General features: G+C 40.8%; 1 protein-coding gene across 1 annotated transcript in view; it reads right to left on the bottom strand.

Annotated features, from left to right (window-relative positions):
* Positions 1-1,094: 1,094 nt before the first annotated feature.
* Positions 1,095-13,848, bottom strand: part of LOC142083051 (cytosolic phospholipase A2 epsilon-like) — a 34,366-nt gene continuing 21,612 nt past the window's right edge. Inside the window, exons 7-20 of the mRNA XM_075152088.1 lie at positions 13,340-13,403; positions 12,678-12,838; positions 12,315-12,407; positions 11,767-11,804; positions 10,972-11,107; positions 9,527-9,663; positions 8,822-9,044; positions 8,137-8,251; positions 7,460-7,597; positions 4,702-4,809; positions 3,457-3,651; positions 2,877-3,043; positions 1,525-1,711; positions 1,095-1,303 (exon numbers count right to left, since the gene is read on the bottom strand). Coding sequence (XP_075008189.1) covers positions 1,095-1,303; positions 1,525-1,711; positions 2,877-3,043; positions 3,457-3,651; positions 4,702-4,809; positions 7,460-7,597; positions 8,137-8,251; positions 8,822-9,044; positions 9,527-9,663; positions 10,972-11,107; positions 11,767-11,804; positions 12,315-12,407; positions 12,678-12,838; positions 13,340-13,403 — 1,971 coding nt within the window. The remainder of the gene's footprint in view (positions 1,304-1,524; positions 1,712-2,876; positions 3,044-3,456; positions 3,652-4,701; positions 4,810-7,459; positions 7,598-8,136; positions 8,252-8,821; positions 9,045-9,526; positions 9,664-10,971; positions 11,108-11,766; positions 11,805-12,314; positions 12,408-12,677; positions 12,839-13,339; positions 13,404-13,848) is intronic.

Raw genomic sequence — 13,848 nt, 5'->3', positions numbered from 1 at the left:
GATTAGCATCTCTGTTGTAATGAAACAGGTTTACAGAGGATTCGCATTATTAAAATCCTTCATAAAGCAAATAATTATTTTGGTCTTCATCTCAAAAATAGGCAGTTTCAACAAATTGCCTTGTGCTATTTATAGTAGTTGCATTGACTGTGTGTTGATTGTATACAGTCAGGGACTAAGTTATGTAATTACCCATGAATTACCCATGGATATCAGTGCAAAGCACTTAGCTTGCCTTCTTACCACAAAATCTGAATGTCTCTCAGGTTTTGATGTTTTTATTCTCACAGCATCCCATCCTATAATAACAAGAAATACTATTAAACCTTTTGAAATTAATGTGACGCAGATGCTCTAAATGGGATCCTCTAAATACTGTGAGTGTTCAGTGAAAAGCACAACCCCAGGTTAGGTACTTACACACGCACCAGAAGAGCCAATCCTGACTCACAACAGGGTTAAGAACAGTCACTTCCAAGGGATTTTCCAAACCGAAATATTGCTGGTGTAATAAAACTTGTAAATTCGGAAGTATAGAAAATTTGTATTTTCCATGTGAAATCTCAGATTTTCTATAGCTTTTATGTTTAGTTTTGCATGTTATTTCCAACAAAGCTTCTTGCTGACACTATAGGAAAATATACTTTTCTCTTTTTCTTTGAAATGGTCCAGATTCATTATGTATTTTTCTGTTGCACTAGATTTGGAATAAATTAAATAACTGTAGCTCATTTGTCTTCGCTTCACATATAACTTCTCTTAGCAGAGTAAATTTTGAAATAATTGGTATTGCTGTCCCACATTCATGCATTTAAAAAGCCCTATATTTCCTAAGATTTTATATACTGCATATACATATATGTATATGAAAAAAATTATCACCAGCAGTGAAATCCAAATAAATAAAGCACGAGACTAATCATTATTTTGTTTGATCTGTTTATCTAGGATCGTCACGTGGTGGAAAGGAGCCACAGGCTAAGGCAAGTCTTTGTACTTTCCCAAATCCGTCATGTTCATTCACAAACAGGTCTGGATTCTTCTGCAGGAAAAAAAAAATTATTTGGATGCGTTTCTGAAATTCAGGATGGCATTTATTTTTTGTGCTGTCGTTTCTGCTCTATAGCTGAATTCAAGGCCTGAAAGATCAGATGTTTGTTGTTCTGAATGTTGTAGCTGGTCAGTTCTATCAGCTTGTCAAACTCCTCCTCTGTGTAGGTAAAGCTGTTTAAGCAGTATGGGGAAAAAATGCTGGAAACGTCCACGTTGCCCTGTGCCATCTCAACAGGGCTGCGCTCCACACCTGACAAATAAAGAAAGGTCATCGATGGGGTATAGATGTGGTCCCACGTCCCACTTTCCAGATGGGGCACAACATTGCTCCTCGCTACCCGGACACCCGCATTTCTCTCCCATGGGAGCCACAGCAGGGGAGAAGGGGACCACGCTAGACCATGCCTCCTATCCTGACACAGCCAAAGGGCAGCCTGGTGGTGGGAGGACTGTCTCTGTCCCATAGCTTACCAGGCTCTTTATATTTTCTGAAGGTGTCATTCACCAGCGGGAAAAACACCACTGTCGGTGCCTCTGGGGTCTCTGCATCTTCAAAGATGTAGCACTCCTTTAGATTTTTCTTTTCTTCTTCACTCAGTTGGATTTTGGGAAATGGGATTCCCTGCTTTAGGAAGTACTTGGAGGCTTCTTCCAAAGGCTGCACTCAGACAGAAAAAAAAGAAAAGGTCAGAAATTCTGCCACCCCCCCAACTTTTCCTAATGCACAACACATCCATCAAAGGCCCTTCACAAAGATCCAGAAGCAGCGTTCACTGTCAGTATTTCTTCTGGCCTTTGTCTCTTGCATGAGATAGTAAGTACTAGTTATTAATAGAACAACAGTTCAAGACCCAGCCTCCAACTTGCACTCCTGATTGTTGTTCTACCTCCTCCTCCTCATCAGCTTTTATCTGCAAGGTAAATAAGATGTTCATGGCTGCAGGCAATGTGTCCGCTTAGCACACAGAAACATGCCCCTTACTGGAGAAAATCCAGAAGTCGGCAGAACGGACAGGAATCTGAAATGGTACAGTTTTTAAAAACAGATTCACAAATATTTTGTTGACTTGGCATAAAATATTTAAAAGCCTCTGTCTTAGATGCTTTAAGATGGTTGTGAAAAATGATGTAGGCATGCAGGAGCAAACATCATCTTGACTGAAATGTTAATTTAATCTTGCGGGTGTGTAAGTCGTTTTGAAAATAGGATTTTTTTCCTGAATCTTATTGGCCAGTATGAAAATTTTGGTCTTCAAGAACTTCTCTCTTATCCATATCTAGCAACAGGAATTATAGACCAGATTGTTAGCTGGTATTTGAAACAGCAGATATGGCATCCAAGGACAATTCTTTTCCACAGTTTAGAACGAAAGTAAATCCATTACTGTTCTCAAGACAACTGGACAAATTACTTCTAATTCAACTGCACGTGAATATCTTTAGATGTTTATCACAAGACAAACAAAACAAGTTCATCAGTGGTGGTACCAGTTCCAGAGAAACACTCCATATGGAGTGTAGCTTTGATAGCCATATCAAGATCCCAGGAGCACACAAGTCTAGGAGATAGTGTTTACCTATCAAAGGGTTAATTAAAATAAAAGATTTAGAAAACTTATACTACTTCTGTTCTCCTTAAGGGATTTGCGATGGTATACCAGCATCACTGAGAGACCTAGGCATCTAGAAAATGGGAGCTGTACACCAAGAATCCTTTTCTCCCAGAATCAGTTTCTTCTACATGAATTATTCTGACTCCTTAGAAGTTAAAGAGGGCTAAAAGACAGCAGTCATTATTGAAGAAAATGGAGTGGTCATCGCACCGATGTCTGTGATCCAGAAGAATAGTTTAAGTGTAGGACAACATCCACTTTCCTCTCCGGCCTCATGAGCGGTGGGTAGCTGATATCGATGTATCCCGCCGTGTCTGCCAGGCACATGAACTCTGCTGTTTCTGTCAGCTGGTTGGGGAAGTTCTCTAGTATAGTATCTAAAAGGAAATATTTGTTATGATGAGTGGTTCACTGAAGAAGTATTATATCTGTGGTTTGGCTAATAAGGGAGGAAAAAATGCCTTTTGTCTCCCCATTACTTTTGCTTTCCAAGACCCTGTCACACTACGGAAACTCAGCCTTGATACAGGAAAGAAGGACCTGTCCAAGGTAAAAAGACAGCTCCTTCACTTCTCATGCTGCTTTTCTTCTGTCCCCAATGAGCAGTAGTTGCCCTTTGCTGGAGTCAAGGGACTTCTTGGAGCTGATTTGACTGGATGAAATTTAACTAGTTATCTTGAAATTTTTGTTTCCAAAGTGAAGAATAAAGCCTGTTCATCCTCTGCCTTCTCTTCACTGATGAAAACATCAACTAACTAAGCAGAAAAAATTAATATTCAGGGATGTTTACCTTTCCATATACAGAAGCTTTTGCTCTGAAGGTATTCATTGTGCACCTGGAACCCCTTCAGGAAGTTGTAGAACTTTGAAACCATCACCCGCTCGGTCAGGACCTGCCGAATGATGCCCATGATGCCACATTCAGGGGTGACTAAGTAAGTCTCCAACTCATGGCTCCTGGCTGGTGGGGAAGGCTCGTCTCCTTCTGAAGGGTAGAGGAGATGAAAAAGTTGTTGTTTTGATACAGTTCTTTGCAATACTTAAAATACCAAAAGGCATCTAATATTAGCTAGAGGAAAGAAGATCCTAACAAGATGTGTCAACGTACAATCAAATCAACATCAAAGTAGGAACAAGAAGAAAATCAATCTTCAGTAAAGCGTGTTCCATGAAAAACAAAGTCAGAGTGGCAACAAACTTCCTAAAGCTGGAAAAAGTGATCTACTGCTTGATAGAAGTCATAGGTACCTTCCCTGTGTGAAGAACAGGGTAGGCTGAGAATCTGGACAAGTTTCTTTCAAAATTAGTCTAAACCAGCTTTGAAAAAAAAAATGCTGTGAGGAGACTTAGACACCCAGAAAAGAGCAGAGGAAAAGGGTTGTGCTAAATGGCACCTCATGAGACTGGGAAAGAGGGCCACTGACTTTCTATCACAGGCTTTTATTGAGCTCAGGGTTCTGCAACACTTCTTTCGAGAAAGTGATGAAAAGCCCATAAACCAAACTCACTGACCACATTCGAACACAGGAAGGACAGCCCACACCTCTAAGGAGAACACAGGTTTACAACAAGATGAAAGAAAATTGAAATGGAGTTCCATGTAATTGATATATCCAAGTTTTCAACAACAACATACAAAAAGTACCATCTGCCAAGGCAGACAGAGAACACAGCACTGAGATGTTTGTTACAACATGTAGGTTCACTGAAAGGCCCCTGGCAAAGATGACTTGTTAAAAAACTTCAACAGTTTTATATTTGGTGGCAAATCATCACTTGCATAAATTCAGTCCAAGGGAGACTAATGGAAATAATGTTGCTATGAATGAATTCAGAGAGGAAACTTAATTAGATAGCACTAGCAATGTGATGCCTCAGAGGGGGGGGAAAAAAAAAAAAAAGCATTGCAGTATTGGCCTCGGTTTTAAGATTTAAAAAGCCTTCATAAAGATTTCACACTATATGTATCTGAATGTAGCATTCATTTAAAGATTCATAAGACAACAGCTAAAGTAGAAACAGAAATGTAACCAACCAACATCAACAGTCCTGTGTTGGGTACACCTCAGTGAGCACCTTTCTGTAGGATCCGACGAATGCCAGGCATCCAAGAGGTTGTAGGAAAAGACATTGCTCCACAGGCCTGTGCAATGGTAAAGAACAGGGAAACTGTTTTGGAAATATTTTAACAGAAAATATCCCTTTAAAAAAATAATCTTTCAGCTTTGCAAGGGGTATCGGAAAGCCTCAAGGTTTCCAAACTCTCACCAAAAACTGTATGAAGTTCTTCTGTGGCAACTCACATTCTGTCCTCAAAGAGGAACCTAAATAGTTTTAAACATTGTGCCAGGCCTTCAGCCGCTGTGATTCATTGTCACATACAGCCAGTGCTGATCCACGGCAAACCAACATTTCCTGTCCTATAAGCAACTGTCATCAGAGAGTAAAACCGTGCCATTTCCCATAAAATAAGGGTTTGGTCTACAGAGTATGTCATATACAACCATATACTCAGTTAAAGGTTTGGAGGCTGCTCCTGAACAGCCAAGATTCAAGTGGTTAGAGCACAATTTGGGATAGTCTGCAGGGCAGTCCTCTAAAACAACACATCTTCACTGTCCCTTGTAAGATTTCTCTTGCCTTTGAGTGAGACTCCTCTCCCTCTTCTTGTTATTCTCATCCCCGTAGTCCTTCTTCCACTTTTCCCCACCCACTTAAAAGAACATCTAAAAATGTCTCCCCAGGGCAGAAACCTCCAAAAGCCTCCTGCATCTTGCAAAGTATTTCTTCCTCCACAGCTCTGCCACAGGCCCTGAGAGGAACTCTGCCAGAGAAGGCTGGGCTGAGCTTTGCCTTGAAAATCGCTACCAGTGAAAGCTTTGCAAAAGCCATATATCGCAAAGGATGCAATAATTTGAATTGCAAAGTACAATAATTATGTATTCCATAAATTAGTAACAGAAACACAATTCCCTTTTAAACCTGGCCTGTTTGTGGAGTGGGACAAGAAGCCAAGGGTCTTCTGCTTCACAGGAAGTCCCCATAAGAATGGGACTCGCTTAAGAAACACTAAAAATACATAATTAAGAAATCAGATAGGGGCTCTCTGGCTCTACATTTAGCTGGCAACCAGAGTACATTTGCAGATAATTACTGGCCAGTTTCCATCAACACAACCTCATTTCCCTGCAACTTGAGAAGTTTCTGTCCAGGCCTGCTGTGAGAAGGCAACTCCTCTCATTTCTCCTGTCTTCACCTGGTGCCTTCTCACTCCATAACTCTTCTGGCTCCCTGAGTCCCAGGACTGCCCGTGCATTTTAATATCTTCCAAACACTGTTTTGCCCCCAGAATTTGGTCATAATTACATAGCAATGTTTCCCTAACTTTTTGCACTGAATTTTCAGGGTACCTATATTTGCTGAAGTAAGAACTACGAGGAGAGATGGTATCTTTTCCTAGTCTGACAGTTTCTTCTGGAAACCTGAGGGTCTTGTATACCCATAAGCTCATCCAACCTTTCCAGCTCTAGCCATTGCTCTTATAAAAGGCCTTACCTCTCCCTGCAAATGACACCTTGCTTTTATCCTTAAACTATCACGCTGTAACTAATAGTACATTTTAATTCCAACCCAAGGGGGCATTACATGTTGTATCACTAGATGGCAACATTGCTTTAACTCTCCACTCTATCCTTTCTAAAGATACACCTATGGCTGTGGGGTCACCAGCCTAATTCAGGTGCTGAGGGTGAGAACACAGAGCTCAGCCCAGACTGGATGTGTTGGGTGTGCTTGCTACCTGGCCACCTGGGTACGAAGACACCACACCACTGTCGTTGCAAAACTGCAGTGGAAGCACAATGTTCTCAGAAGAAGGCTCTGTAGTCCCACCTAGCTCTGTAATCTACCTCCTACCTCTGGCGGTCAGCACGGAGTGCTTAATGGAAGAATACAAGAAAATTGAAAGTATGAAGGGATGTCTTCTCCAGTGTACTCCAGCATCTCAAGGTTCTGGATTCGGTACTTCTAGGGCTGGTGGCTGCATCTGAACTACTATGTTTCAGAGGCACCAGTGGGACTACCTTCCATGAATTTCAGACCCATTTATACTCTTGGATCCTGTGTTATCTTTCCCTCAGCCACCTTTTTTCTTAACTCATGACATCACTAAAAGTGCTAAGCATAGCCGCTAAAGCTCTGAGATTTAGTGTCTGTGTGGCTAAGCACAATCTTCTGTTCCTCATGCCCAGCTATTTTCTCATGATTGTACCAATATGACTCTGGATTCCTCCTGCATCATACATTGAGGTGCACAACTTCTCTGCACGCCAAATAAGGAATACCACATGGTGTTGTTGGTGGACTCAAAATTTCCATATTTTATAACAAACTCAGTAACAACATTGCTTTTTGTTATAAAATCATGCCATTCATAGGCAAATTTGGTTTTAAGATTCCAGTTTCAAAATACAAATATTTTCTTTGTGGAACTCTGTTGCTGATTGGTTCAAAACAAACCTAACCTCTTTAAGCAGCCCTGAAACTTCAGGCATGAGAGTCACCATTCAAGACAAAAGCAGCAGTGAAAAGTGGTATCTGAAATTTCCTTTAAGTATTTTTTAGCCCATCTCCAGTGTCTAAGGAATTTTCAGCCAGAGGTGAGAACAACATGTTGTACCCTTTCTTCAGTCCTGCATGTTGCAGGGCACTGGTTGCAATATGCAGGGTCTGTATTATATTAAAAATAAAGTACATTTTTATGCAATTCAAATAGTCACAAGGGAGCACATCACCTTTCATGAAACAGATGCGGGATTCAGGGAGCTTCTTCATCAGGCGACCCATGAAGAACTCGCTGCCAAAGTCCTCTGCACGAATGAAGGCGCCATATTTTAAGAACCCGACCTCATAAGGGGTGAACTCCACCCATTCTGCAGAGGCACAAAATCAACTTTTAAATCTCAATGCTATCCCTACCTCCCTGCAGGAAGGGCTCTGAAATTACAAAGAAGCAGCTGCAGGACAAACCCTATCAGCAGAATGATCACAGACTGGCCTTCCTCAGTCTAAAGAGTTATCATTCAGCTGGTTTCAGCCGCTCATTCAGTAACGTTTCCCAAACTTGTTCATTCAGAACTTTCCAATGAGCCTCTCCAGATAGGTCATAAGTGAAGTTTATAGCAAAGGGGTCAGCCTAAGTTACCCCACATGTAGAGCTAAGGCTTTGACTGGTGAACACCTTGGCTGTCCTTAAGCACCTCCCCCATATTTCTCCTGCCCCATGGAAGATGGGTTCCTCCCAGAGCCTAGACACAAAGTCTGGAAATTGAAAAGGAAGTTAAAAAGGAAAAGGAAGTGTTTATGAATGCTATGGTGCAGCAGTGCAAGGGGTTGCAGGACGTGCAATAACTGATGATGCAGATCATTTGAACACCAACCAAGTCCAGATACAGCTCAGTTTTGCCATCACCTTTGAACTCTGAAAGACTGTAGTCTTCTTTGATGTTGAGGATCATGTAGATAGGCAGGGGATTCTGACCCTGATTCAATGCCTGTCGCTCATCTGAGAGTTTGTGGTTGTTTTTCTGTGAATTGACCAGAAACAGAGAAAGAGCAAAACCAAGGGACCTTCTTGGCAAGGTGTATAGGCTTGCAAAATTACAGCAAAATAAATACCCGTTTCCATCTTTGTTTTCTTATTCTCTCCACTCATTTTGTGTCCAGACATTTTTTTAACCAAGGAGTAATTTAAACATTTACACATCCACATAAGCTTATTTAATTACAGGTAAGCTGTAGGACACTTTGTGGTACAATAGTCTCTCATTCTTCCCAGTAAATGCATCCACTTTACACGGATTATTTAAGTTCTCACAGGGAGGAACAGAGCAAAAGAAACCAAGAGCAGGACTCTGCTGTTAGATGCTCAGATACTCATACTGGTAGAAGGAGACGTAGGTTTTCTGCTCTACAGAATACCCCTTGGGCTGCTAATTACGTGTTGAGAGATATATGGGGACAAATCCCCTTTGTTAGTCAGCAGAAATGATCTGCTGGATAATGCTGGCATGCTCTCAGGCTAGCATCTGTCCCTGGCGTTTCATTTTCCGTACAACAGTATTCAGTAGCTGTTAGGGAAAACATAGAGAGGCTACCCCATCACTTAATGCTTTTTCCAGCAGAAGCCCCCAAAAATCAATGCTAGAGATCTGGTATCCCTCTTGCTTCCGCAGTTTTAGTTCCTTGTCGTAGTACTTCAAGCTCTCCAGGGAAAAGCAGCTTAGCTTGCACTTGGTCATATGTCTGCGGACTTCACCAATCGGTCTGGACAGATCCTTGTGTGACCAGTCAGCGCTCTGGTACAAATGTGACAAGGTCCTGGGGAAAAGAAAGGAAGTATGTTATCATATGCTCAAGACGCTTTCACTTTTTAGACTTGGATTTAAGGACCACATCGCATTAAACTAGCTGAGGTTCATTAAAAACATCGTTTGGGCTCAGTTTATTATTGAAGAGAAAAGATTTTTTGATTTAGAGGACCCCCCCAAATCACTAGTGAAACCCGAGGACTTGCAAAAAGCCCCTCCGTGCTATGTAGGTTTATGCACAAGGCTGTGATTTGCACCAGGGTCACTCACCAGGAAAGAGCCTAGAGATGAAACAAAGGGTCAAGGAAAATGTTTTTCCCCGTAAGCAGTGCCTAGACCATACACTGGCTCAGGTAATGTGTTCCCAATGCAGTAATAAAAAAGCTCAAGACTGAAGTAGTACACCTTCCTTTACCGAAATGAAGAGAATAAATCTCTCACACAGCAGACTATAGAGGTGACAAATGCTGTCTTGGTTCAGGATCTCCTTACCATGTTGAACCAGACGACCCAGTGATGTATGAAATAGCATCTAAGAGATCCAGCTTCTGAAGACCCAACAGGTTGCCTAACAGAGATGTCAGAGCCCGGGTGCCACCTCCTGTTGTCATAACTGCCACAACTGGTACCTGTTTAAACATCAACACAGCAGTGGTAAACAACAACTCAGTCTGCCAGCACATGTGATCAGAACTGAGCAAATTACAGCATTTCTCTCCCACAAGAAATTCCAACATTTCATCATTTCCCCAAGCAGGGGAAAAAAAGATGAAAACCTGGTATTTTGCACAGAAAAATAATTTTTTAAAAAAAAAGGTCTGGCAATTTGCTAATTTTTACTTTTTTGATCAAAATCAATCAAGTTTCACTCTAAATTGTTATGTGCTGCCTTACCAAAACAGCTTAAAACTTGTTCTTTCAAGGGATTTCAATGTTAAACTGCATTTTCCTTAGTGGAACATCATCTCATGAGAGATCTATTTTGAGAACCAGCAGAGCTCATTCTCTCTTGTAAGTCAAGTATAATGACTAGATTACATTTCCTATAAAGTACCTAGAGCAGATAATTACAGTGATGAACCACAAAGCCTAATTGCATGGAAATCTAAATTGTGTTACAGGAAGACAAATTCCTCCAAGAAACCCACTGAGAGGAGAGGAGCTGAATGACATTTCCCATACACATTTCCAGGCAATTGCATCAAGGAAATATTGAGCAGTGCTTGTTTGACCTGATTCAAATCACGCATTTCAGGTCAAAAAGCAAAGTATTCTGATTTGGGTTTACTTGACTACGAGGAAGCATTCTCTTGTTGGAAAATTAGCAGTTAGAAGTACTTCCCCTAAAAAATTCTTATACTTAAGAAACGGCTTTTTTCCACTGAAACTAGTGTGCTAATAAAGCACCAACCATCCCCATGCCAGCATGGACATAAGCAAATACAAACCCTAACTAAGAAAGATGAGAGAAAAATGTTGAATGTCTTTGTGCTGTTAGAGTGACAATACAGCTGAGATGATGAGCATCAGAGGAGAGAGTCTGTGATAAGAAATATCCTCATCAGTCAGTTTTATGTATCACTAACTGTTAGGTTTCCCCGCTCCAAAATCTGATAATATAAAATACCTTATGGGGCCCTCGTGACTGAATGCTCAGCTAAGAGAGTAGGAATATCCAGGTCTATAATTCACAGATGAAAAAGAAATAAGGCAGGGAAAAATGCTGATTTATGGCATTCTGTTTTCTGAGCAAACATGTGCAGCAAGTGGGTTTGATACTACCCATGCTCTCACATTGTTTCATCTAAACTTTTCTCGATGCTTTACATGGAGCACTGAATACATCGGGGCTGGTTAAGGAACAATATGCAAATGGCTACAAGCATAACACATTCCTGTTAGACAGCATTGTCCAGTCCCTATGATGCTCCCCATACCTCATGGTCTTGTAGGTCTCGCTCTAAATGAAGTGCTTTTTTCAGAGCAGAAGCCACAAACTTCCTCCGTTTCTGTAGGAAATTTTTCTCCTCCATACACAGATCAAACTCCAAGCGAACATCTAAGTTTCTTGACCTCAAACAAAGTCCAGGGTTAAATAGGATGTGCATGATCACTTACAATTAATGTCTGGACCCATCCTCACAAGTCATAAATTCTACTATTAGGCTTAGAAAAGCTGCTATCGCGACCCCACAAAAGCACATGACAGATGGTATAGACAAGGTAGAGAAAAGGCTGAGAAAGTTAAAAAGTTGTAAAATCTCACAGAAAAAAACAAAAATATTGTTTATTGCTACTCTGATTTTCAAGAAGCGTCTAACATAAATACTGCAATCCATATACAGATACTATAAACAGTGGAATATTTAGGATTTGTTGCCTGAAGACCTCCAGGTTTTATAAATACAAATACTCTGGATTCTTTACAAGTAAAGAAAGTGAGGTATAAACACATATTTTTCTACTCGTAGCTCCATGGATTTTGCAGCCAGAAAAGATTATTCTCCCCATCCAAACTGAACTTCTGCATAGTAGCATAACAGGAAATTTCACCCAGCACAGTTAACAACATTCACCTTCTGGTCATGGGTAACTAATATGGGGCAAATAGGGGTAAATATAATCATTGACTAAATACTTTGTCCCTTAATTACAAAAAAAGATATGAAGGCAAAAAAGCTGGGCAGCATCTTTTTTTCACAACTACAAAACCTAAAGACAGCATTTCTTACCAGTCATTTGACTTCACGTGTAAATTAATTGTTTCATCCTAGAAAAAAACACAATATAAGCACTGGAGATGATTTGATGTCCTTTTCTTTCATTTCCTTTCAGTCAGCTTTGAAGCCCTTCACTTTTTCTAAGAGTCATGTTGGAGCCACAAAGCCATAACAATCTGAAAATCCATCCAATGTTTAAAACTTCTCCAAGTTCACTTTATTTTCTTTAAATTGTTTTATACTAAAGACACACAGAGCAGTTATACAGTAAAAACCAGCACCAGCTCTGCCAGTGTGCCCCGTCTTGCCTCATCGTTTGCATTTACTCTGACCTGCATTAGTCCCCCAGCTGGTCACAGAAATCCCTCTCTCAAATGTTTGGTTGTGGTTTTGGTTCTATTCGGTTCATATGAAAATGTGCAGGACCATAACCCTCTCTTTTAGGAATGTAAGGGCACTAGCAGTTATACATCCAAACCCCCACTTCATCCTGATCTAGTTAACTCATGCCCATTGATCTTTTAGTTTCACATTTATTCTAAAAAGTTGTTATCGATCACCTTTGCTACTGCTACTTTCTCCTTGAAGGGAAGTGAATCCAGAGGAATACTGAGGGATGCATGGCAGTCTTTTTTCTCTTCAGCTGAGGTACACTGAAAAATAAATTATAATGTAGAAAAATATTTAATGTATACACCACAAAAAAGCACTGTCACCAACTTATTTTTTCCAAAGGGGTCACCGTCCAGCAGTTTCCAAGTTGACATCTAGTATTTAGGTGTCTTAGGGGGTACAGTGCTCTTCCAGAGCAGAAGATCATGAAAGATGGCTTTTAATTAAAAATACAAATTCTTTTCATTTGCCTCAGTCAAGTACGGAAAACCGTGAGTTTACTGTGCTTACTCAAGCTAACGATCACGTACCGAGCAGAAATGAGGCTTCTCCGCTAGAGCCACGCGCAGCTCTGACAGGCTGTACTTGATGTAATGGAAGTCCAGGGGCTCCGCGGGTCGCCGGGGAGAGCCCAGTGACACGGTCTGGCTCTCTTCGTAAGATCCCTTCACTGAAAATACGAAGTCTTTTTCTAAAAAAAAAAAGATTAAAAACATACAGAGATGTTAATTGATTATGATGTCAGAAATAGAACATTAAATGATCATTCAGAAGTTGTCATTTTAATATACAAAATATTCAACAATGCTTAAAAGCAAAAAAAAGAAAACAAAGAGCTTATAAAACAGCAGTAGCTGTTTTAAAAACTCAGACATACAGGCAAATTGTGCAAAATGTAAATTATTGAGATAGAAAATATATATTTACTTCTATTTTTCAGCACTAATAAGATTCATTGTCACTCTAATCATTCACTCCAATTTCAAAGTCCAGTTTTTATAGTTAATGATCATAGACACATTATAATTGTTGGATCTGTGATCCTGTACATACTCCTGACCATCCAATTCCTCTGCTCTAACTGTGAGAACAAAGGAGGGAAATTACCGGGTAAGAAAATGACAAAAAAAAAAGAGAAATTTTCAGTTTACCATAAAATAAGATTTCTTTTGTTTCTAGTTTAAAGTCTAACCTGAAGGTTCTTTCTTCGTCCGTCTATTGTCCACCAGGACTTCCAAGCAGGAAATTTCACGAGACTGTAGCAGGGATGAACGATGAGAGAATTAAGTATACAAAACATGCCATAGCTGAGTCACTCGCTGCTACCTATCTCTGGTCACCTGGGTCCCTGGGGTCTGGAAAACTGTCCACCCTGTGTTTGTTAGGCTGATAAGAGAAAGACCTTGGCACTCTGAAGATGTGCCAGGTTTCAGCTGAAAGAAAAATAGCTGTGGTGCTGTGGTCCGTCCACGGGATGGGGCTGGGAAGGGAGGGGAAATAGCAGCAGAGGGAATGGGAGTGTGCTGAGGCCTCCCAAGGGTAGACTGGTGGGTCAGTGAAGTTGGACAGCCAAGTGCTACTCCTCTAAATAGTGCCTTAGGGGCAGTTGAGAAAGCATCCTATGGCGGTGGGGAAAACAGGATGGCCGTGAGGGAGTCCCAAGAAAAGTCCCCAGAGGGAATGACGCAGAGACAGTAAGTC

The sequence above is a fragment of the Calonectris borealis genome, chromosome 5, assembly GCF_964195595.1.
Source record: "Calonectris borealis chromosome 5, bCalBor7.hap1.2, whole genome shotgun sequence".
Lineage (NCBI taxonomy): Eukaryota > Metazoa > Chordata > Aves > Procellariiformes > Procellariidae > Calonectris > Calonectris borealis.
This window is presented reverse-complemented; position numbering and strand designations above follow the sequence as displayed.